General features: G+C 33.8%; 3 protein-coding genes across 5 annotated transcripts; all 3 read right to left on the reverse strand.

Annotated features, from left to right (window-relative positions):
- Window positions 1-3,684: 3,684 nt before the first annotated feature.
- LOC104117699 (kunitz trypsin inhibitor 5) lies at window positions 3,685-4,618 on the reverse strand. Its single transcript, XM_009628772.4, has one exon. The coding sequence runs from the start codon at window positions 4,555-4,557 to the stop codon at window positions 3,940-3,942; it is 618 nt and encodes a 205-aa protein (XP_009627067.1). The 5' UTR covers window positions 4,558-4,618; the 3' UTR covers window positions 3,685-3,939.
- A 1,154-nt stretch (window positions 4,619-5,772) lies between these two features.
- LOC104117701 (pentatricopeptide repeat-containing protein At2g22410, mitochondrial-like) lies at window positions 5,773-7,392 on the reverse strand. The gene has a single exon (XM_009628773.2). The coding sequence runs from the start codon at window positions 7,390-7,392 to the stop codon at window positions 5,773-5,775; it is 1,620 nt and encodes a 539-aa protein (XP_009627068.1).
- Window positions 7,393-7,737: 345 nt separating this feature from the next.
- On the reverse strand, window positions 7,738-15,556 carry LOC104117702 (CDT1-like protein a, chloroplastic). 3 transcript variants are annotated; one of them, XM_070197387.1, is made up of 9 exons: window positions 15,382-15,556; window positions 14,342-14,595; window positions 14,140-14,259; window positions 12,058-12,283; window positions 10,890-11,555; window positions 10,528-10,723; window positions 10,366-10,456; window positions 8,141-8,210; window positions 7,738-8,029 (listed from the first exon to the last, which is right to left on the reverse strand). In XM_070197387.1, exons 2-8 carry the CDS (start codon window positions 14,569-14,571, stop codon window positions 8,156-8,158), a joined length of 1,584 nt encoding a protein of 527 aa, XP_070053488.1. In that variant the 5' UTR covers window positions 14,572-14,595; window positions 15,382-15,556; the 3' UTR covers window positions 7,738-8,029; window positions 8,141-8,155. The 3 variants fall into 3 exon arrangements, with proteins under 3 accessions (XP_070053488.1, XP_009627074.1, XP_070053489.1); XM_009628779.4 differs by having other exon boundaries at window positions 15,370-15,549; XM_070197388.1 differs by having other exon boundaries at window positions 10,890-11,552; window positions 15,370-15,537.
- Window positions 15,557-25,864: the final 10,308 nt, after the last annotated feature.

A 25,864-nucleotide genomic window follows, 5' to 3' on the forward strand; every position in this document is an offset into this window, starting at 1 on the left:
GCAAGGGAAAAAAAAAGAAATAAAATATAAATTAATAGGAAAATATAACTTATAATTTGAATTATGATAAGAAAAGTTGTACATATACACATAAATAAAATCATAATAAATAGTTATAAAGTAAGAATACTAAATATAAAAAAATTCAAGCGATAGCGTAAAAAAGTATATAACAACAACATACCCAGTATTATCCCACACCGTGGGGTCTGGAGAGGGTAATGTGTACACAAACCTTACCCCTACCTTGTGAGGATAGCACAAAAATAGAACAGCGTAAAAAAGTATATACTAATTAAATTTCCCATGTAGGAAATTTTAGTTAAAAAATAGAACTCATAATTTCATAATAAAAAATACAAAAAGATAAAGATACTATTAGAATATTATACACAAGATAAGCATATTTTATATATAACACAAATTAATAATTATTAAAAATATTGGTAGGTTTTCTATAAAAATAATAAAAAGCTAATCTCTTTATACTTTTGATGAATTCAAAATTATAATTTAATTAAAAATATTACATTATTTAAATTTTCATTAAACTACAAAATGAGAAAACTAATCAAATATTATAGTAGAAAACAATATACGAAAAGGGGGGATAGAGATAATTTTTGTGATATTTATATTTTAAATTAATTAAAAAATAAAATATAAATAAGTAACACTCAAAAAAACTATTGATAAACTTAGACAATTAAAGAACTTTGAACAATATAACATAAGTTTAATAAAAATAAAAATATTCCAGAGTAAGAAAATATATATCTATGATATATAAAAGAGAAGTAGTATCAAAATATTAAGCCAATTGACAAGTTCATAAAAAGTCACATTAGAAATGTATAGTATTAAGTACTTGCTAATTTAATAAAGAATAAATAAGGAACAAATAATTTATTTGATTACTATATGATGTGTATTATTCGGTTTTGTATAGATTTTGTTATATTTTTGCACACAACATTAAATAATAAAATAACAACGAATCTTTATAAAAATAATATGATGTATTAGATCATAATTATATGATCAATATTCTGTCAAATTATCCGCACATAGCGCGAGTTCTAACACTAGTAATAAATATAAGAAGGGAAGCAGAAATCATAATTTATAATATTAATTTTTTTTGGTTTCATTTTCCGTCTCGATTTCCTAAATGAAATCCCGCTGGAGTTTTGATTTAAAAAGTCACGTTTCCAATTTCCATTTTTTATTTTGTTTCCTTCTTCTTATGGGTTTCCTAAATGCAAGTCCCATTTGAGTTCGAATTAGGATTTAAAAAGTCACGTTATTTAGTTTCCTATTTGTGTATTAATTTCCTAAACGAAGAATCCAACATAAATTAGGATTAGGCTGCCACTTTATATATATATATATATATATATATATATATATATATATATATATATATATATATAATAGTTTAAAGAGCAATAGTTTTATTTTTAATTCTACGATCTCTTTTTCTTCCTTTGATAGTCCAAAAAGAGTTTTATAGTGCAATCTTGTGGTATCTAAAAAGCTATGGCATCATTTGCTGGCAAAGTCATCTTCCAATCGGCCCTAGGAGTGCAACTAATTGCCATATTCAATCAACAAAAGTTCAACGGAGTAGTACTACACATATTTTCATTAGTTGGTCGTCTCCTCCGTTAGAATTTATCAAAATCAACACGGCAGTTTTATGCCTAATTCAGGACTAGCAGGTTTTGGAGGTGTTGGTCGAGATGGTAAAGGAAGGTGGATAAGAGGATTTTGCGGGCGACTTAGCATGAGAGTGACATCAAGTCTTATACTGGAGTTAAATATTTTCTTATTTCTTCGTGGTCCTTATTTTTTTGAACGTCTTTTGTTGATATATGGTTGAGTTGCTCAGATGCTAAATTGTTTTTAAAAAAAAAGAGAGAGAAAAACCAGTGTTATTATTATCAATATGTATTAGTATTACGGTATTATTAGGGGTATAAAGGGAAAGAATAAAATAATTTGGTACAAAACAATTTCCTGGTCCTTTATGAGTTCATGTGTCATACTTTTTGACTGTTCCTGTAATTCCATGCTCTTTATATTACATTCATTTCAGTCATCTTTATAGATTTTAATCCCTCTTATTTTGATAAAGAGGATCTTTTGATAAACTGTTAGTTTATTCAAAAGCAAATAATACTTTTCAATTTTCATAACTTCACGAATAATAACCCTGTCAGTGGGAACTTGTGATGGTATAAACCTACAAAAGGAAGGATATATATCTTTTTATTTTTATTTTTAAAAAAGGTGTTATCTGTGTCAATTTATACGTATCGCATTGAACAAGTACCGGATAGTTTTTATCTACCAAGGCTTAGGTGGAATTCAGCTAGTAAACTGAGAAAAGAGGTGGTATAAGAAACAGACTATGCTACAATTCCAAGCTAGATTATATGATTAATGGATCATGCTGCTCTATTGAAGCTAATTGTAGACCTATATTATACAATAAAAAGTTATAATAATAAAACAGTAGACGTGTTTAATATTTTCTATTAGTATATAAATTTTTGATAGGACTAGAAGACGAGAGAAGATAACCTAAAGTCAGGGAAATTGGATTTTCTTATTAAATTTTCTTTTTTTAGATTAAGATATCACTAGGCCAATATCCTAAAGAAGGAATGCTTTGATTTTGTGATTCCTTCTTTCCGCTCTCAGCTTAGCTACTAACTAAAATATAGTCCCAACAGCTTATAGAGATATTTCTTACATTGTGCTCAATTTTTGCTAGGTCTGCATGGATTTAAAGAGCTTGTAGTTCTTTCAATACGGCCATGTTTTCATGTGATTTTAGGTTTGCTTTGTTCCCTTTTAACACTCATGTCAAAGCGATCTAATCTCATTTTATCCTTGATTTATACTGCTACTTGTACCTTTTGTTAGATGTGATCATTCAAAAAACATTCCTCTTTTCTTCAAGTTTGTTCGTGAAAACAACAGTTACTTTAATATTATAATTCGTCAATGCCTAGTGATAATCTAGCTTTTATTTAAGAATTCTTATCTTGAAGCTCTACTGAAATTCCCCCTCCATTCCCTGTTCCACACCCAAAAGAAAAAGGAAATATCTAAAATACATGCCGATTAACACGACGATTTAGCGTTTCAAACACTAAGATGAACGTAACGAGATATGATGATAATCGTGTGATAATGCTGTTAAGTGTTATCACTATTTTTGTTTCATGTGTTACTATTACATCTTCGCTTAGAAGGGAGTAGGAAAGAAAAATAAAAGTTCATCATTTGAAAAGTCGCGACATTCCTCGGCTTCACAAAAGGAAATACAAGTAAGTCTTAGTAACTATCCATGAACCAAAATGATTCGGACTTGAATTTGTACGCAATTCTTTGATCAGCTTAAGATTGCTTGATAAGTTGGAGTTTGGGAGATTATGATAAAATAAATATGTTTTACTTCTTTATCTAAGCTTTCATCCTAACAAATCCGCAGAAAGAAAAATAAAACATAAGCTCTTTGCATGGGAAATAATAGACGACATTCACAATACAAGGTGTAGTATTAGATCAAGCTCGTTATATATGCTTCTGTTATTACTTACTACATTCAACAGAACCAAGAAATTCAAATACATCAAATATCAACAATGTCTAAGGCCTAACGAATCGAGCCTATAAGCCAAGAAACAACATATATTAATCAAAAGAGTACACGACATAAATAAAATACACACTTGTTTTTTTTAAATTACTTTTGAAGCTCGTGCTTCTCTTATTAGATGAAATACATATGTGGTTTTCTTGAGTTTGGAAGCTCATGCTTCTCTTATCACTAGTACTTCATTTCAGCAAATCAGAAATATTCGAATAAATACAAATTATTAAGCGACTAGTTTGTTACTTCATTTTTCTTCTTCAATCCTTGAAGACTTAAGCATTCTTAAACATAACTTTAAATGGGACATCACTTAAAGCCAAACGTCTAGTCCCATCCTGAATGAAGATTCCAACATCTTTGCAAATGACCTTGCAGAAATTGCATACTGTAGGACAATATACCAGCTTATAATCACGTTCAAATTTATCAATCTTGAACCAGTTGCTTATTGTTTCCCTACCAGGATTTCCTTCATTTCCACCAATCGTAATAAAATATTTCCCTGTCGCTTCATCAAAGTCATCTAGCTTCCACAGCGTTGTCTGAACACAGATTGAGGCTGCAGAGAACTTTATGTTTAAATCAGTGGACTCGCGAATCACGCCTTTCTTTGGATTAACAGGTGTAAAGGTCAAAGGAAGGCCATTTTTGATCTCATGATGTTCTTGGACAACAGCATCAAGTGGACAAGATTCATTGCCAGTACTATCTAAGGTGAGTCCACCACCTCGTCCACGGACCACTGGCAAGATGTAGTAATCGACGCCTGTCCGGAGTTTCTTTCCAGCAATGTCGATTACTGCTGGAGGGGCTTCGGCTGCCGAGGAGAGGAAAGAGTTAAAAGAGATGGTAAAGATGAGGAAGGGAAGGAAAAGTTGATTGGTCTTCATTTTGAGCTGTGTTTGGTATGTGGAGTTAATGTAATGTTAGCAAATGGATTGAAGGCTTTTGGGGTTTTTATAGCTGTGGGAATTCAAGAAATGCACATGGCCATGGGATTAAAAAATTGTGAAGGTTGGGAGATCTGATCTCAACGAAGAATCGTTTTTGACTTTCACATAATTCAAAAATTTCTAATTCTAGATCAATCTCAGCATTAACTTACTACTTTCTGACGAATTGATAAGATACTGAGAAAATGATGAGCATGTATAGCCTATTAAACAATGCGTTGCTTTACGGCATGTTACAAGTTTATGGTTGCCAAATCGTTCGAGACTTTCCTCTAGCTTCATTTTGCTTATAACATGTACTACTACTTTTTTGATTCGTTTCAAAAAGAATGACTCCTTTCTAAATTTGGTAATAATTTAGCTTAAACTTATAATTCTACCCTTAATGAGAAACTTTTATAACCACACAAATACTTTGGGCCCCTTTTTGATTTGTTTAGGACCACAAATTCCAAAAGTCTTTCATTTTTTCTTAAACTCTGTGTCCAGTCAAACAGGTTAACATAAATTGGAACGGAGGGAGTATAAGATACTCTTTTTCGGTCAAAGTTTCAACATTCAAAGGTCAAACTTAATAAGGTCAACATTATTTATTAGAGTTACATGCTGATCGCTAGTTCTGCGCAAAGGTATACATATTCAATTTATTGACAATATTTTATTGAGGTTACGTCATACATTAGCTAGACATGAAGATTAAATGTGGATAGTCTGGATAAGATGATCTGGATGCACCTCACATGATGTGTCAATCAACATCTCTAAACTTGTGATTAGGGGCTGCTGTGGACTCTAATCTTCCTTTTCCAGCTAACACAAAAAAAAATTGAAAAACACACACACACACAAAACAATGATCAGAATCTACTCCCTGCCAAGATTATGACACAAAAGGAGAACTTACTACTCCAGAGGATATTCTAATCCAAAAATGCAATGTGCGAAAGAAAATTATAACACAAGTGCAATAGATGCATTTGCACATAGCCGAAGATAATTAACCGAGGAGCACTTCCTGCATTGTGTTTATCTACCACAAATTAAGTAGTGTCTTCCATAGTTAAAAGAACTGGGACTGGAATCTTTTCTAGGACTCTTTGTCCTTGTCCCAAACATAAATCCAGGGCAGAAAATATTATAGCTGCCAAAAGACTACATTTCTGCACTAATAGTAAAAAGATCCAAATTTGATTGCTTTAGAATTGTATCTAATACCCTGTATATACCATCATAGACATGTTGTTTCGCAGCTTCGGCAACAAATTCATGTAGAATTCCATTAATTTCAACCCAACTACAACCAGGTTTTTTCTTGATTCTTTGATCTCTCATCATCTTCACTGTCCTGGAAGCATCTTCCAACATATTACCAGAGCTATACAAATTCCAAAGAAGTACATACACCCCGTCATCGTGAGGTTCTAATTCAAGTGCTTTCTCTGCAGACATTTCAGCTAATTCCAAATTTCTATTCGCGACACAAGCAGTCAAAAGTGATCTCCATATTACAGCATCAGGTTTCATTGGCATCTGTTGAATCAATCTCACTGCTTCATCTATATGACCCGCCCGACCAAGGAGATCAACCATACATCCATAATGCTCTATCTTAGTTGCACAACTACTGTCATTCTTCAGCCTGTTAAATAATTCTTTCCCCTCGTTAACTAATCCAGCATGGCTGCAAGCAGATAGAACGGAAAGGTACGTAATCTCATTTGCAGCTACCCCAGATTCCAACATCTCATCAAAAACCTCTAGGGCATTTGTTCCTCTACCATGAAGTGCCAAACCTAAAACTATGCTAGTCCACGTGAAAGCATCCTTTTTTATCATTCCTCTAAAAATCTTTGTAGCAAAATCAAGATTCCCACTTTTAGCGTACATATCAATCAGCGCATTATTTACACCAACGTCGACAGCAAAACCAGCTACCTTGTTAACATACCCGTGAATCGACCTCCCAAAATCCAGAGCTCCAATATCAGCACAACCAGATAGCACAGCAACTATTGTGATTGTGGTCGGGCTGTCATCGCCTTCCTTCCTCATTCTCTTAAACAGTTCCAACGCCCTAACCGGTTCTTTGCGACGTACACATCCCACAATCATCACAGTCCACGAGATGGCATTCCTGTGGGACATTTCCTCAAACAACTTCCAAGCAGACTCAATCTCCTCGGAAACTACAAACCCATTGAGCAAACTAGTCCAAGTAGCAATGTCCTTAACGTGCATACTATCGAATACACGTTGAGCCAAGTGGATCCTCTCCGTTCGGCTATACATATCGATCAGAGCATTACCCACAATGGGTTCAGGTTGACAGAGAAATTTATAGACCATAGCGTGCACTGTTTTTCCATTAAGCAGGTCTTGCGTGCGAGCACAAGCTGAGAGAGCTGCAACTATGGAATGGGAATCAGGTTTAAGAGAAATTGAAACCAGTAAACGGGTGAACAGAGAGAAGGCTTTAGTAGGTTGTTGTAATTGCAAATGCAGAGACAGAAGACAAGTCCAGGAGACAATATCTGGATGGGGAATTTGATCGAACACTTTGTGGGCAGCAAATGGTTTGTACAGTTTGGCATATGCATTGAGCAATTTGCAGGGAAAAGATTGATGAGATTGCGCAAAGAGACCACAGGTGATGGATTGAGCGTGAATTTGCTTGATCAAATGCTCATGGCTTACGCATTTGTCAAGTAGACGTTTCAAGGTTGTAGCTGTCGCTGCCAGTATCTCGCTGTTTTGGATGACATGAAAATTCATTAGAGCTCAAATATAGTCCTAACAGAAAAGAAAAAGATTACAAGGCAAAGAGTTCTCTAAAATTTCCTTAAAATTAATTACAACAATAAATTGTTAAAGAAAAGTGATTATCAGTACCAAACACTAATAGGTACAAGTGACATTGAAACCAAAGAAATGAGGTAGTTTTACTCTAACTTCCAAAACTTGTAGATTTCCTAAGTTTCAGATGTCTAATAATATTTGATGCGTTCCCACAAATATACAGAATTCCTCAAATATTTGATCCGTTTTTCGCAAATATTAGTGAATGAGTGAAAGAGAGTTTTTGTAGGGAGAGGAAAAACAGTGATGACTCGCAGGGGAGGAAATGCCAACACCAAGGTAAATGCCAGTTAAATATCCGATCAACTGCATGAGCTACTAAAAACTCCATCAATCAATTAGGTGAGTTATTCAAATGGATAAGCAGCTCAATCTTCATTTACACTAATCTACTTCAGAACAAATTACAGGGCTATAGTATGCCTTCACTACATTTTTGGACAATCGCCCGTCCCAAATACTCCATAAATGCACCAAGTTCTTGTATATGATGCGCAAGGACCAGAACTGAGTTTATGAGTTACTATCTTGAGCATCTCCAATGACATGCGCCCTGGAAAAGAGCGATAAATATCAGAAGCTAGCAGAGAAGAGTACACATAGAGCCTTAACGGCACATTTCAAAAACATGTAAGGTCAGGATGTGCAAGAATAGGACACTTACCTTGTAATAAATCGATCACACACCTATAATCCTTTCGCAGACAGAGCTCAAGTCAGGAACTTTCTTGATACTGCATTCAAAAAGAGTATTAAACATATCAATAATTTAAAAACCATAATAATCAAACCTAGTACAGCCAAAACTTAATAAGAAACAAAAGACAACCAACCATATACTCTTCATCAAAAGAAGCCACGCAAATAGACATTATTGTCCAAAAGTTTTTTGGCAACCATATACTCTTTGCCATAAGAAGCCACTCAAATGAACATTCTCTAAAGGTTATGGGGGTTTAAAGGCATTCTAATGATGGCTTACATGACAACCAAGAATTAAAACTCAAGCCATAAAATTGAGATTTCTAGAATATTCTTAGTGATTTTGTCATTGTTGAAACGGAAAAGGGCCTGATATACCCCTCTACTTTGCTTTATTGTTCAATCATGTCCTCCATTATACTTTCCGTTCAGATTTACCCCTGCCGTCCATCAAAATTCTAAATTTGCCCCTATTTTAACGGCGGAGACACGTGGCACATTCTGAACAAAAGACTCATCCCCAATTTTAAAACCCGCCCCTTAATTCAACCCATTACCCGACACCCATTCCCAACTCACTTCTCTTCCGTGAAGATCAGAACTTGGACTCATTTCAATGATAAATATCAAAATGATGATACTCGAGCAAATACACATTCCAAAAGATTGAAAATCAAATCTTGATCATCAAATTTACGTACAGAGAAACATATCTTTGTTCCTCTTCTTTCTTTATGTTTTTTCCTCAAAAGTAACCCACACAACTCAATTTGTTGATTCAAATGCTTTAAATCCACTAATCATCTCAAAACCAAGAAAATATGGAAGTAATGTGTAATTAATTAAAAGAAGAAAAATAGTTACTGCTGGGTTGTTGTTGTTGTAAGAAAAATAGTAACTGATTTTGTGTAATAGCAGCAGAGAGAACGACCCAAAAATTTCTTTCATTTCTCCAACACTTTATTTGTCAAAGGCCCTTTATATGGTGTCAGGTGGTGCTCAAACAGTGGCAGTTCCGGCGGAGCTGCCACCACCGCTTGACCGGGAAAACACCTCAACCACCTATACTTCCAATTCTAGCACACCCATTTAGTAATTTCCTCTGATTTTGGTGCTGAATTCTTGCTCTGTTTTGCCTTCATGACTAACTTTATCACCAAAATCTTTACTTTGTGGCTGATTCTTTACAGTTGATAATTATTGATTCGATCTGGAAGAAGGTATGGGTGCTATTGCTAACTTATTCACAAAAGGCTTCAAGGGACTTTTCAAGATTTCAACTTTATCATGTGACTCATTCTTTAGAACATAATTTTTAGCAATATCCAATTCTCTTTTCAAACTAGGAGCTCAATAGTGATATTTTGAGATCTGAAAATAGTAACGTTTTGATCTTGATGTGAAAAACTGGGGGAAAAGTAAGAGTGAATTGGAGAGAAGTGAGTTGGGGAATGGGTCGGGTTGGGTTATTTTCTGAGTTGGATTGGTTCATTCTTTTAGAATGCGCCACGTGTCTCAGCCGTTAAAATAGGGGCAGATTTAGAACTTTGATGGACAGCAGGGGTAAATCTGAACGGAAAGTATAACGGAGGACAGGATTGAACAATAAAGCAAAGTAGAGGGTTATATCAGACCCTTTTCCGTTGTTGAAATAATGATTAGGAATCTCAACAAGTAGGAAATTTTCCTTATTTCATCTCAAACATAAGGAGCCCATCTGTACATTGTTAACCAACCACTTCACTTAGAGCAATTCTCTCTTTCTCTATTCGTAGTAAGCAATAACTAAAATGGTTCGAAAAACAAGTGTCAAGAAACAGCAGTAAGTATGCCAGTACCAAGCCAATTGAGCAAACTAAGCAATAACTAAAATGGTTCGAAAAACAAGTATGCCAGTACCAAGCCAATTGAGCAAACTAAGCATTGGCAAGTTATCTTCACCTTTATCACTAATGTTGACATAGCCTTTAAGAACAAATTTCAAGTATATAAATAAAATGGACAAAGGTTTTAAAGGAAGCAGTCTGAATCCACAAGTCACCTACATAGCAGTAGAAAATAGATTAAGCGAAGATGTCTTTGGAGACTGGACCTGTGACCTCTAAAACAGAACAAATCCTACCACACCATGCTCTCACATAGTAAAATCAAATCAAAATTTAGTATAATGTTTTACATGAGAGATACCTGTACAAAAGGTCTCCAGTGGGAGCAGACTTCTTGCATAGCCAATCTGGAACTAGTCTCTCAAGAAGTTCTATCTGCCCTTCCACATCAGCTACATTAAGACAAAATGGTTTTAGATCTATCAAAAAGTAAGAAAAGAAAGGATATAGCTTTTGAGCATACTGTTCTCATCAATATCATAGTCATGCACTATGATCTTGTGAACAAGCTCCACTTTAGTCATTGAACGGCAGCCAACAGACTGGAAAATGCGGTGAATTAGACGAACAAGATCGGATAAACCAAGAGATTCCTGCCGGGCCGCAGTCAAATGACTTTGATAATTCTTCTCTTCCTTGCTAAAGGAGCAACTCCTTTCCTGAACTTACCAGAAGATTCACAATCAATTTCATGGTAAATCATATTAATAAAGCAAGTCAAACTAAAAAGGCAATAGTCCAAGTTGCCTTTAGCTCTGAACATGCTTAGTAGGCAGAAAGCAATCCAACCATACACTTGGATAACGACCCAGGTAACAATGGTACCTCATGAGGGCATATATCAGCATTAACATGATCTTCCTTTGAAATCGACTTCCTTTCCATTTTAAGGGCATTATCTACATCTTCATGATGCTCTATACTGCCAGAACTCAAATCTGAAGATATCTCTTCACCACCCAAGGTGGAAAAATCCAATGACCTTTTGACAATTAGATTGGAAACAACAGAGTTTTGGCATGTCATACTCTTGTACTTATTTTCGGTAATTGGCACCGATCTCTTTGGTGTGGGCTGAGCAGGTGTTTCAAGCGTTACTTCACTTTCAGACAGGAGCTTCATAGGAGTTCTTTCATTTGCAACCAAACTACAACCTGGTAGAGGTTGGCTCTCTTCAACATTGTTCAGGTTGATGGAGGATTTGGGTGACTTAGGAGATCTCCTTTTAGAATCAAGATCCTCATTCAATGTACATTCAGATACACAAGGTAAGCATGCCGGCGAAGGTGCTGAGAGATGATCTATCTTTGCTTCTGTAGAAACAGCCTGCCGAGAAAAGCGTGGACTGAAGGATGGACAGAGATGAGATGATGATAATAATTCAGACTCAAGTGGACTTGGTAAGTCCATAGGCAACCGGTCTGCATTGCTAGTGAGGCAGCTTTGGTTAAACGGACCAGGAAGTATGGCTTCGGGTATGTCACAATCCTGCTTTACAGTTAGCAAAATGAAAATCTTTGAGTGTATTTATGACGGAAATAACTTAGTTACACAAATAAAGATGCATAATCAGTGTCTCGACCTCCAAATAGCGGGATATCACACATTCTAAGCCTCAAATAGCAATTTAAAGAACAAAATTACTTCAAGAAAAGAGTTAATAGGTTACAGCAAGAAATCTAATGCACAGACTTATAATACATTATTCGGGGTTAAGATGATTTTATCAGGAAAGGAAGTTATGTTATTGCAAGAAATATTCTTGAACAATTACCTCTTTCTGGTCATGATATAGCAATTTTTGCTTCAGGCATTAGAGGAGGAAAGGTCTATGCACGGAAAAATAAATTAAAAAAACAAAGAGGGTATCTTTCAATTAGATACTTCTGTTTACTGAAGCATCAGATTCTGTATATCCAATTCTACTTGTGTAAAGACTAGTTTGAAGAATTCCTCGGAAGCCGTTAAATTCCAAAACTTTAAGGGTTATTACCTGAGCATGTTTATGGAGAAAATCCACAAGCCTGGACGCAAAAAGATTGCTGAGGGTCATAAACATTGAGTGTTCTTTGTGATCTTCAACAGCATCGAAATGCAAGGTAATTTTAACATCTGGCTTCATGCACATGGTCTTCTCATCGTGCACAAGTAATTTATCTATCTGAACAGCTTCAGGAACTATGTATTTTATCTGTGCGAGATGCCTGTGTGAAAATTTTCTGACAAAAGAGAATAGAGGATTAAACACTTAATTGCTGAACCATGGTCCAACTAAGTACTGAAAATGAAAATGATACTACTATACTCTTGTATGATACATTTTGTGGCTGCAGTTGGTCAACAGTAGATATACTAGTGAACTAAGGCCTCATTTGTTTTTCTTAAGATTAAGACGTTTGAATCTGAATACATATCTGAATATCAAGATGTGTATTAAGATTAAGACATCTGAACATTAAGATGTGTTTTAAGATCTGAATGCAATTAAGATTATTTGTTTTTTAACATCTGAATATATAGAATTTATCTTTATTTAAAAAATAATAAACATAAATTCAAATAAAATACTAAAATCTAATATATATATATATATATATATATATATATATATATGGTAGTTGGTGCTGGTGATGGCAAACAGAGGTGCTTGTGAGTGCCGACTAGAGGCGGCGGTTGGTGGTGATTTTGGTTGATGGTGGTGGTTCTAGGTAGTAGCTAGTGGTGATTGATAGCGATAGCGATTATGGTTGAGGATGGTGGTAGTAGTTGTGGTTGTGATTGAGGAAGGTGATGGTGGGTGGTGGTAGTTTATAATGGTGGTAGTAGTTGTGGTCTGTGAGTGTGTGGTTATGGTTGAGGATGATAGTGGTGAGGGTGGTGGGTGGGGGTAGTGGTGGTGGTGGTGGTGGTGGTAGTTAATAATGGTAGGCGGCGGCAGTTAGTAATGAATGTGGATGATAGCATCTTAATAAAATTAAGTTTTGTTATAGATATTAATCATACAGACAGATTCAGACCCATTAAGTGGTTGTGAAGTAAAAAAAAAAACACTTAATGATTAAGATTAAGATTTTAAAAACAAACGCACTTAATGTCTGAGGTCTGAATGATTAAGATTCAGACCTCTATTAAGTGCAACCAAGTGAGGCCTAAAACTGATTAGAGTAAACAAAATCATAATAATTCAGTTCATAATACTTCAGTTTATACAAACTCTTCTTACACATGGTAGAGTTTAAGTAACAAGACAAACTGATTTCTATGACTCACCAATGTTTACCAGTGAGCTACTTGCTCCAGGTAATAGAACAAACATCGCATATCCCAATCTCATGGCTTACGCCTCATGGTCAACAAACAATTGTTATAAATGCATTGATCTTGTTTGAGAACAGAAATTTTCAGCAGATAAAAAGCAATTAGTTGTTCCCAAGCTCTCTATTGCCACTGCATGTTGCTTTTTGCAATATCAAAGATATACTCTTCCAATATTATATGGCTCAATTATATTTTTTACAGGATAAATCAGAAAAAGACTCTCTTTAGACTAAATGAGAGTTCGATAAACCAAACAAATTTAGCTGGCATTTCATTTCAAAAAGTGTTAAAATTGTTTAATTTTTTTCTTTTTTGGGAGAAAACATTTTTCAATTTTTCCAAAAAAATCCAACCAAATACAAGAATGGCTTGTCGAGAAAATTTTCACCAGTTTTTGAAACAAATGCCACCTTAAAAGCTTCAAATTGGTAAACTATTTCTCGATGCTTTGAAGATAATAATTCAAACACAAGAAGTACTGAAAGAAGAGAAATGCCTAAGAACTTGAAGAAGCTAATATCATTCATGTAAACTAGAACATTTTCTTCTAGATTCAAGACCCTTTTTTTTTTTCCTTCAAGAATGATAACCAGATAGAGAGCTGCCACAATCAACAAAAATTGCAGAGATAAGAACGATTACCATATACGGGAAGGCAATTTAAAGAAGAGAACAGATATAAAAGAAAATTTGGACTGACGAGATAGTTAAGAAAAAAGAGTAACGAGATAGGTGAGATCTGCAACCACCCAGCTACCTTCCTGTCAGAACTTCGACTTGACTGGACACATTCTGAAAAGTAGGTGACCTTTTTCGCAGACCAAGCAACCTCAACGAACAAAGCATACGATCAAAGAACTCTGACAAGTTTTTGTATCTGAAGACCAATACATACTCACTGTTAGAGTTAGAAACAATTACATGGATAATGGAATAATCTAGTTTAATGAGGAGCAGACTTTTCAGGAAGCTCAGCAATATCTATTTCATGTTTAGTGTGTGATTGCTCATTCTTTTTCTCTGGTGTCCAAGATGAAAAATCTGTTCCAATAGAGTTGCCTACAGCGATCCCCCTCTTCTGCAAAGGTAAAGGAGACAGCACACTTGACTTCTCTTCCCCGAGCAGAAAACTTTGATTTTTCACATCCAAAACTCTTTCTTTGGTTACTTCATGGTCTATTTTCTCCATGTTTTAATACAAAAGCAGTTTGATCTGGAAGAAGAAAGCTCGTGTTAGAAGCACAATCTTAGCAGGACAAAAATAATTCAATAAAATAATATAGGAGCCTAGTGCCTTAATTTGATGAAGTAAGGGATATCATAAATGGCATCAAGTAGATGCAAATAGTACAAAAGATAGCAAATGCAAAAGTGAGTTTGTTAACTCAATTACAATGTGCCCTATACTAAAGATAAGGAGCTAACAAAGTCCAAAAACTTATCAGTGGAGTTTAGCCTAGTGCCTTAATATATTGCAAGGACGTCAAACAAAAATTTTACAACACCGAGAAATGGATGCATCCACTTAACTGAACTAGTAACAGCATGTAACTAAAATAAATGTTCAGTAAAGAAATTGATTGTCCAAAGACCAACACCTGCAATAAAATATAAAAGCCTACTGATGACTAATTTTATTTGGAGGACTATCTACATGAAGCTGATAGGCTCCTTTGCATGGACGGAATAAAGTATAATTCAAATCACAATTTACTTTAACAAGATTGAAAGAAAAACAACAAAAACAACCATAATTAGGAAGCAAAAGAGTAGATGTGAGCTACAATTTCATAAACTTTCAATTACAACCACAATTTCACATCACTTGACAAGTATTCCCCGCAAAAGGAATATAACCAATTGATCTTCGAATAGGTAAGTAAAACATGGCTGCCGTAAACTGCATAGTCCAGTAGTCACCAAAAAGGAAAACTAACCTAAAACGGCCCGAGTAAAGTTTAAATGTAAGAAATGGAAAAACCGCTACCTTTAAATCTACCTTCAGAAATTTGAACTCACTCTTTCCAGCTATTGATTTTGTTGAATAGTAAACCGATAAGAACAAATAAGGTGAATTGCAACAATCAATTGGAAACCCTAGTCAAATTTTTCCGTTGTAAGAGGAGGGAAAGAGCTGTTGGATCTTCATTCAAATATCCACTGGTCGGGGATTATCAGAGAACTTTGGGCTACAAGGCCCAGAGCACGTTCGTTTCAGGGAAGATGGGCTTTCCCATGTACAGGTTTGGGTAGGCAATCAACAGGCTTTTTGGTTTCAAGACCGTATCCGTGGCCCATCTCAACCAGAGTTCTCACTTTTCCGGATTTGCGTTCCTTTGGCTCTCTTTAACGTAACAAAAGATTTCATTTTTTCGGCAGAAATTTAAAAATAGCCAGATTTACAAGTGGTAACTGAAAAATAGCCATAGTTTCAAAAAAAATTAAAAATTAGTCATTTTTCATGTAAAGATAAATCTGAATGAAAACACTGTTCAAAATTCGAAAAATATTCCAATATAATATACTGGAACTCCAGTATATTATGCTGGAGATCCAGTATATTATTCTGAAATTCCAGTATAACTCCAGCATAATATACTGGAGTTCCAGTATAATATACCGGTCCAGCATAATATGCTGGAAGTTCATACACCAATCTTCAGTATATTATGCTAGATCGGTCCGTGTTGCAGCAAAATAGTGACTATTTTTCAATGACTTTGCAAACAATGACTATTTTTGAATTATCAGTCCGAAAACTGAGTAGCTCATGCTATTTTTACTCATTTTTCTGTCAAACAAATTTCTCGATAACGGATTTTCAAAAAACTTCAACAAAAAATAAGGCAACTCTAGAAAATATTTTTTTTAAAAAAATTTTAGAGAAAACATTTCTCAAAGGCAGATTCCACGTAGACTTTTGCGCTGCTTGATTAAAATAATAAAAAAACACTTTTGTCCTACTGTGGTCCTCTTTATCCTTAATGATTTTATTATTAAATCGGCTCACCCCAAGAATGGGAATGAACTAATGTAAGTTTTTGCTTCTCTTAGGTACACGTTTGATTGTTATGTTATTATCAGTAGCCATTATTATAAAGCTACAACGTAGTTCAATTGTCAAAGTGTTGCCTGATATTATGATTAATACAGCGACAGCCTTTTAATTAAACAACACTGGTCTCAATCATCATATGTAATTAATGTAAATATGTCTTTATGGACAAATTACAAAAGGCGTAACAAATCATTCGAAACAAACCGAGACTATTGTATTTATGAAGTATAAATTCGCACCTCTAATACTGTATTATACTGGAAATTGCGAAGAAGACTCAGGGGCGGCCCAATCTCATCGGAGGCCTAAAGCAAAATCTTAATAAGAGGCCTTAATATATATATAATGAACATCGTTTTTAAAAAAAATTAAATAAGTGAGGATGTATAATTAAAAAAAATGAGAACTTAGTTTTATAAAATACAGAAAATTAAATGAATTTAACGTTGATTGCATCACAACTGAAATGGGAGAATCCAGAAAACATAAGTGACTCCTTTTTTTTTAGTAAGTCCCTTTTTATATTTGGTAGCAATTCAACTTTAGATTTTTTTTTACCATTATTAAGATGATTTCTAGCCCAAAAACTTCTATGATTTATTTAAGATTACAAGTTTCAAAAGTTTTTCTTTATTTCATAAAATACATGTCCAGTCAAACACTTTCATATAAATTGGGACGGAGAGAGTATAATTTATGTATGAAAAATAAATAATAAGTTAGATTATTAGATATAGTTACGTGACCAACTAATGAATAGAGAAATATAATTAAGTAAAAAAGTAAAATAAGATTGACAGAAAATTATTTTAGTTATATTAATTAGTGGAAGAAATCGAATTATTAAAAATTAATATGACAATAAAGAAATAAATTTATCAATAATAAAAGATAATTATATAAATAATATACTACTATATATAAAGAATACTAGTAATTTTGGAGCCTTTAAATTTTTGGGGCCTCCGCCCCTGAGAAGACTATATATAGCGAAACAAGATTTAGCATTTCTTTTTGGGATTGGACAATTCCTACAAGAGAACAATTTCTGTTTTAGTGAGTTTTACATGGCACTAATACGAATTAATCGAAATAGCGAAACATATATTTAGCCACTCTAATTGAGGATTGAGTTCAACTTGTGTTTTTCACTATTTATTTTTTTTTAGGTTGAATCATCTGAACTAATTACTAGCCCAACTAATCCCATTCCAATCAGGCAGAGCCTATTAAAGGAAAAATATTTTTTATCAGTATTCTCTATGGCATGGCTCAAATCGAGATCTCTATTAAAAATGAAATAATATCCGAAATTATCTAGTAAAGTCATCTTTTTTCGTTTGTAATAGAAAAGTCACTTAACTATACATCTAGCACTCAGAATGTGACTCAACTAAATTTCTTATACTTTTGATTGTCAAATACCTATTTTGCCCTCTAAATTATCAACTTTGTCTTTTTTTTATTTTTGTAATATTATAGTTTTTTTCTCTTTTTAATCTACGGACTTACCTATAGAGAAAATAAATTTATTTAAAAATAAAAAATAAATATTCTAGCATATATAATATCAGAATAATAAAATAATTGAGCATAATTTTCAAGAATATATAATATATAATATAAAAATACCTTTATTTTAAATAATATTTTTTATATTACGTGCATAGAATATATATTTTAAATTTTTTTATTTTCTTTCATTTTCAATTGTGTAAATAAATTTTTTAGTTTTTGTTGCTAACATCAAAATTGTTATTATGAACAAATTGTTCTAATTAAATTATTTACTCTCAATATATTATTATTCAAACATTATATATGCTTAAATATTATTTTATTTTTTTATTTTATAAATAAAATTTATGTATTCCATAGGGAAGTCCATAATTTAAATTAAAAAGAGAAAAAATCATATATAATTAAAAAGAAAAAAATACAAAATATGTATTTGGCAAAATATGTATTTGGCAATCAAAAAATTGAAAAATCTAGTTGAGTGACCTTCTGAGTGTTATATGCATAGTTAAGTGACTTTGTTGTTATAAACGAAAGAAAAATGAGTTTAGTAGATAATTTCGGATAGTAGAGTGACCATTTGAGTAAAATTTTATTAAATCCGATACAACTAGATCTAAAATTGTGCTACATTGCTTATTGCCCACGTTAGATAATCAAATCAATCAACCTACAAAAATCTGAATCATGACATGAAAGAAAGGTAGTACAGTATCATTTTCTAAGTTTTTTTTTTTTTCAATCTCAGATATTGAATATGAACTTCTTTTCAGAAATCTTGTAGTGTCCCTCTTCAAATCTTTATTGATAGCAGCAAACTCATAAGGGCCCACCTAACAAATCATAGTGGGTCCCCGGCCGTCCAGTCTCCATATTCCTTCCACGTATACCCATACACGTGGCGAGGCACCAGCATGACGTAAGCAACGTAAACTAAGCAGCGACCTTTAACCAGAGATGTTGATTGGTTCATAAAAAAAATCTAAGATTATATATTTGCAAAAAATATGTTTTGAGTTATTTATCTTGTTTTGAAATCACAAATACAATTATTTACTGTTATATATAATTTGATAATGTATGTTTTTTTTTCTTATAATAAATCTTACACTCTTAAAGATATAATAACTGAATCTATAGAACGAAGTTCTAATAATGGAGAAGGGAAGGCAAACTGGAACACGTGTCAACATATCAAAAGGCAGCTTGGCTTAGACAGCACGTGATGTTGCCTTTTATGGGCAAATAGAGAAACGGTTGTTACTTTCCGTTGCCGCCCCTGCCTCACATGATATTTCTTCATATCTGTCTCTGCATTTATATATTATCACAGTCAAACCATGACACGTAGCTGCTGTGTTTTTTATTTTTATGTAAGTAATAATGTGAGGTTTGCGTCGTTCCCTTTTTTCGGTCCATTTCAGAGTTCCTACTCATTGAAATTCTGCATTCATCATTAGATATTTATAACTCGTTTTCGCCTAAAAATTGAACTCTTTTCTTTAATTTGTATAGAATTTTTTTGTGTTGTTTGAAAGATCAAATCTGAGAGAATTTGTCCTGCACAAATGACGTTATTGTAAGGGAAGGAGGAAACTGAGAAAGAATACTTCATTGAATATTGAATCTGAATGTATGATTGAGATTTGAATAATCCATCAAGTGACCTATTAATCACATCGATTCTCGAAATACCTTCCTGATTTTTTGACATTTTCTGTACAAACTATTAAAAAATACTCCTACATATTTAAAGTTACAATAACGTCATTTATTTTTGAGAAAATTTTACGTTTTTATTCATTAATTGATCAAGTCATATGTTAAATAACATATAAGATCCCAATATATGAAGAAAAAAAAAGAGTATTATTACTAGAAAGTGATAAACGTACTTTTTAAGATCGATACAATTTGTTGTTCAGTTTGTAGTGATACCACTAGGTCACAACTTGACACGTATTGATTAGTTGCTTGTTTGATACATTGAACAACCATGACTAAAAGTTTGGACCACATAAGAATACAATAATTTCTTCTCTTATTTTTCGCATTTTCTTGACCAACATGAATCGAAGATGATTATGGTCTTATGAATCTAAAAGAGTTGGAAGAATAAAATGTTTAAAATAAAGGACCACCTCTTCCTCACATGATATTTCTAAATTCCTCTCTGCATTTAGTCATTACAACAGCCGAACCTTGACACGTAGCAACTGCATTTTATATGTTAGATTTCCTACCTTCCCTTCATTTCAGTTTTTTCCATTACATTGAATTCTCAATCATTAGACATTTAGGACTCGTTTCACTTAAAATTAAACTCCTTTCTCTCAAATGAAAATCTGTGTTGTTTAAAAGGATCCAAACTCATAAACAATGAAGTTACAAAGTTACAATAATATAGTAGTCTAATATTTTCAGAAAATTAAAAATCACACGATCTTATGAATAACCCCAAGTCCTAATAAATCGCATGCATAATTCTAACAATTGAGGTAAGCAAAATTTGATCCAACGTGAAAAACATTGCTATTACATATAACTACATCACAAATTGTTGTTCGGTTTGTAGCTAGCGTGAATCAACTACAAACTATAGTTCACAACTTTGGACATGTATTGCAGTACTGATTAGTTGCTTGGTCGATACATTGAACAACCATGATTAAACGTTTGGACTACAAAAGATCAGTACCATTATTTTCTTCTCCTTTCTTTTCACATTTGAGTGACCAACCTAGTCTATGAATTTAAAAAGAGAGTTGGAAGTCAAAAATAAAATGACTAGGTGACCAATAAAAGTGACTTTATTGCCCGAAAGAAAGGAAAGACAATCTACCTTCATATATAGTTCAGAAATAATGGACGGCGTGGCCATTTAGAGTTATTGATTGGTCATGCTACCGTCATAAAATCATGCACTGTCTCATTGTTACCTTCTCAGGCTAGCGTAAGATTACAAAGTCTTCTAACGTTTTTTTATTCTATTCTTTGTTTTTCATTTTTGTTCTCGCCTGTATTATAATATTATGTTATATTCGAAGTTGCATTACCTGTAAGAGGTGCAGTGGAAAGGATGTAATACCCCCACCTTAACAAGGTTATGGAAAGCAAGGAGCCTTTTTATCCTTAACGAACACTATGCAATATAAATCTAAATTAATCGGACTAGTAAATTTTAAATACTATATTTATAAAAGGAATATTGCATCACTAAAAACATCATACATGGCCTATTCCGTTTGTTGTGGCAATTGTAGGTTTTATATTATTTAATTAATGCGCACGTTTTGTCTTCTTAAAAAAAAAGTATTATATCAAAACAAGGAACACGCTGCGTAGCATCACATTCAGAAGGTCGCCATGACGAGAGGTTCACTCCACATCCTGTTTAAATCCTTTTTTTCCTTTTATATTATTCTTAAGAGGGGAGTGTAGTATAAAAGCAAAAAAGCAATTCAGAATCGAACACACTTAAAATTGCTAAGAAGGTATCTATGGACGTTTTACGGTTTTAGCCCAAAAGTGGAATTAAACTCTAATAATTAAATTGTCAATGATTACTTGTTAGATAGACCATATGTAAAGGGAGGGCCACTATGCAATACTTTCGCCTATTCTATATCATGCATTATTTGATACATTTTAGATGTACCAATTACCAAATAGCAAAGCATAATCGGACTGACCAAAAAACTTTAATTACTTGCAACATGTTTACACAATTTAATAAATACTTGAATGTATGTGTTTTACATGCACTATTATTACTTAACTATATAATAGAATTAATACATATTTTCTATTCTATCACTTGGTTTGATGTAACTATTATGTACACGAGTTAAAAAAAAATCCAAACTGAATTGTGTCCATATTTCTTCAATAATGAATTATGAAAACAAATACCACGTGCTATATAAATTCTAGAGTAATTTGCTGAAGCAACAAGGTATATTAAACTGACGTGCACTCCTCCGTTTACACACTGAACAACACGTTAGACCATGTGCAGCGGAAGCAAGCATAAAATCTAGGTATCGCAAAATATGTAAACTAAATAATGATTTAATTACAGAGATTAGAAGCACTAATCTCTCGAAACTTTTGCACAAGTCTTTCACAGAACAAGAATCCAGGGCTACAGTCTTCGGTTATCTTCCTCTAAAACCTTAGACGAAATTATTTGAGGGGGCAAACAATACAACTCTAAAGAGTGTCATTAGGTAAATCTAGTCTTCTATTTGTAGACCCGAAATTAAGCCAAAAAATATACTAAAGATTGTGTAGGATTCTGCTAGTGCAGTAGAATTCTACTCTAACTCAAACAGATAACTTTTCTCTCAAGTTACTTTTTATCCAAGTCTGTCCATGTTTTTACTAGGTATAGCAGGGACCACAGAAGAGGCTACCAATTATAGTATTAATTCGAAATTCTAATGAATTAAATCCTATTATAATTAATCGTAGTTTATTCCACTAAAAACTACAATTAAACTCCTCAATATGAATTTTAAAATTCACTAACACTTATTTTAACTCTCCATGTCAAGATTACAAATACCAGTTAATTAAAATAAGTCACTGATAATTTAATTTAATCAACTAATTAAATCTTTTATAATTCCGCTTGAACTATTTCATGTGACGGATATAAAATACACCAGCCGAGTTTTCACATGAAAACTTATAAGCTTACATAAATGGGTATTATCAAACTCAAAGCCGAGTCATGGATTCTATCAAAATTATTATTATTTCACAAATGTTATTCATTATTGTCCAATCTATTAGGCATAAGCTAACTCTGAATTGAGTTGTACCTTTTGATAAATCAAAACAATAAACAAATCACAATGATCATAATAACTATATCAAGATTAGGAGTATAAGCTCATTTAATGAATCAGATAAAATATTTTGTATATATTCGGTACAAAATATCTTTTCTCTATACTTGGTCCGTTCAATATATATTAAGTATACTAGCACAAGAAGTTGGAGTAAAACCACTCCCATAATCAAGATAAATTATACTTCAATCTTGTGCTACAATCATCAAGATATTTTGCCCAATAATATCTTCGATTGTGAACATTGTTTATTAATTATGAGAACCGATAATTTAATCTTTTGTGCCTGAGCTAAGACTTCATACACTAAATTGTCTACTACATAACTAAAGAACACACATGTAACAAATGATCTATTTAAAATAATATTTTATTGAATTGAATAAATCAAATAAATAATTATTTCATATAGAATAAAATACAACACTACAGCTAAACCGCATGGTTAATAGTATATCCCAACACAACATACACCAATGGAGTTTCTTTTGGGTATATATTACATAGAGTCCCCGACTTTAGGGAAGCATATACCTTTTGTCTGTAATTCTCATATTGGGGAAGCAAATTCGGATCTATACATATTTGGTCGGATTGAAACTCTTCTACTTTGTTGTCAACAAATTTAAACTCGTGTCTTTTGTCCCTTTTGCAATGTGTTTACCTTTTCTTCTAAATTTGTTATTCATGAGAACATGACATATTTTTTATTAAGAAAACTCTGATCGAACAGGAATGGTAATTACACATATGGTCCTACATAGTTTTCTATTCACTTTATTTATGCTTTAGAATCCTTTGCTCATATAACTACAGATACAAATTACAATGACTCCATCCTCAAATTATTTGCTCTTTTGTTAATTCGTCCTAGCTATTTTATCGTTTTATAGTGTTCAAAGATCCCGCCTAAGCTCGAACAGTAGTACGCCGTTGGAACTTTTGGCTAATGCATTGAAAGAGTAAATCTATATATTTGTATATGGTCGAAATCGAGCATGTCCGATTTCATAGGCACAAGGAGCTGCCTCGAGAGTAAGCTCGTAATAGACCAGGCTCGAGCTCAATGCCAGAGTATGGAGCATGAAGATCGAAGTGCTCGCTGAAGATCGAGACCAAGCATGACCGACTTCGAGTAAGGCATAATAACGGAATGGCGAGATATTAGCAACCGACCGAAGATCTCGGCGGAAATTGCGGAACAGATAGAATCAAGCGGTTATTGATGCCAATCATGGAATTTGTGTTAGTTATTAGAATTGTACCTTATTTAGAATTCTTATACTACATAAAGAAGGACCCCATTCATTTGTAAGGGAGAATGATTCACTAATAAACATATACACATACACTGCTTTCTCTATTTCACTTACTATCTATTACTGCTCATCACTGTTTATTTTCTGTTCTTTATTGTTTTTGTTACCCAACCTCGAGACCATCTCGAATCGAAGTCGAAAGCACTGCCAGAACACTGGTTTGATTTATTTTACTATTCAGATTATCTATTTAAATTTCTTGTTTATCAATTAGTATTGGATTAAATCACGTATTCCTGAAACCACTAAATAAGTTCAATTGTTACTCGAAATTTTGGGTAAACAGTTTGGCGCCCACCGTGGGGCTAAGGATAATAGTGATTGTTCAATACTGATTCTGGTAAAACACATTATTTTATGCTTGTTCTTGTCAAGTATCTTTGCTTTCTAGTTAAAACATGTCAAACTCACAAAACGCATCCACACACGGTGACAATGGCCTCAGATTCCATGGTGAAAACGAAAATGTAATTGCTCCAGGAGTCGAGGTGCCACAGGTTAATCTCGGGGAAGCACCGGCTGCCAACCCAGTCAATGTTAGTTCGCATGTTGCGCTAAATGCGGACCAAGGCGCAGGTCTCGATGGAAGCATATGCAGAGAAGGCCGAACTAGTGACCAAGGAACACATGGGAGAGTAGACGAAGGAGTTAGTCTCCAAGTGATACTCGAGATGCTTCAGGCTCAGCAGGCCGCTATTGCTCAGTTACAAAATCAACATAGGGCTCCAAATAGGGTCGAGCCGAAAATTACTCGTCGTACCGAGGCAGTACCGAAAAGGTCAAATGGTAACAAAACGGGGACTGATCCTGCGGTAATGAAAATGTTCGAGGAGCTCACCAAAAGAATTGAATCAGGGGAAAAGAGAATTGAAGCCAACGATAAAAAAGTGAAGACATGCAACTCTCGAGTTGACTAGATACTGGGGTCACCACCAATCTTAAGAGGGATAGATTCCAAGAAGTTTGTACAAAAGCCATTTCCTCCAAGTGCGGCTCCGAAGCCTATTCCAAAGAAGTTTCGTATGCCAGACATACCCAAATATAATGGGACCACCGATCCCAACGAGTATATTACTGCATACACATGCGCCATCAAGGGTAACGACTTAGAAGATGATGAAATCGAATCTGTGTTGTTGAAAAAATTCGGAGAAACCCTTTCGAAGGAAGCAATGATTTGGTATCACAACCTGCCACCAAATTCTATTGACTCATTTGCCATGTTAGCAAATTCTTTCGTAAAGGTACACGCCGGAGCCATAAAGGTCGCAACGAGGAAATCGTACATTTTCAAGGTAAGACAAAGGGATAATGAAATGTTGAGGGAGTTTGTGTCCCGATTTCAAATAGAATGCATAGAGTTGCCACCGGTTACAGATGATTGGGCCGTTCAAGCTTTCACCCAAGGGTTGAATGAGCAGAGTTTGATAGTATCATGTCAGTTGAAACAAAATTTGATCGAGTATCCAGCTGTAACTTGAGCAGATGTGCACAATCGATATCAATCGAAGATCAGGGTCGAGGACGACCAATTAGGAGCCCCTTCCGGTTCAGTACATCCAAACAGGTCGGCAGTTAAAAACCAAAGGGATGTTGACAGGGAGTCAAGATCGAACAGAGACCGGTATCAATCATATACTACAGATTGAAGGAACAATGATTCAAGACGCAATTCCGCCCGGAATGATAGAAAAACAGATCGAAGACAAAATTCTCGGAGACTTATGAGCA

Source organism: Nicotiana tomentosiformis, chromosome 3 (genome assembly GCF_000390325.3).
Source record: "Nicotiana tomentosiformis chromosome 3, ASM39032v3, whole genome shotgun sequence".
Lineage (NCBI taxonomy): Eukaryota > Viridiplantae > Streptophyta > Magnoliopsida > Solanales > Solanaceae > Nicotiana > Nicotiana tomentosiformis.

Coding starts and splice junctions, on each gene's coding strand:
- LOC104117702 (XM_070197387.1), bottom strand. CDS start 14,571: ATGGAGAAAATAGACCATGAAGTAACCAAAGAAAGAGTTTTGGATGTG. Junction 11,556..12,057: donor TTCTCCATAAACATGCTCAG/GTAATAACCCTT, acceptor CTAACTGTAAAG/CAGGATTGTGACATACCCGA. Junction 8,211..10,365: donor ACTGGAGACCTTTTGTACAG/GTATCTCTCATG, acceptor TTTTGAATGCAG/TATCAAGAAAGTTCCTGACT.
- LOC104117699 (XM_009628772.4), bottom strand. CDS start 4,557: ATGAAGACCAATCAACTTTTCCTTCCCTTCCTCATCTTTACCATCTCT.
- LOC104117701 (XM_009628773.2), bottom strand. CDS start 7,392: ATGAATTTTCATGTCATCCAAAACAGCGAGATACTGGCAGCGACAGCT.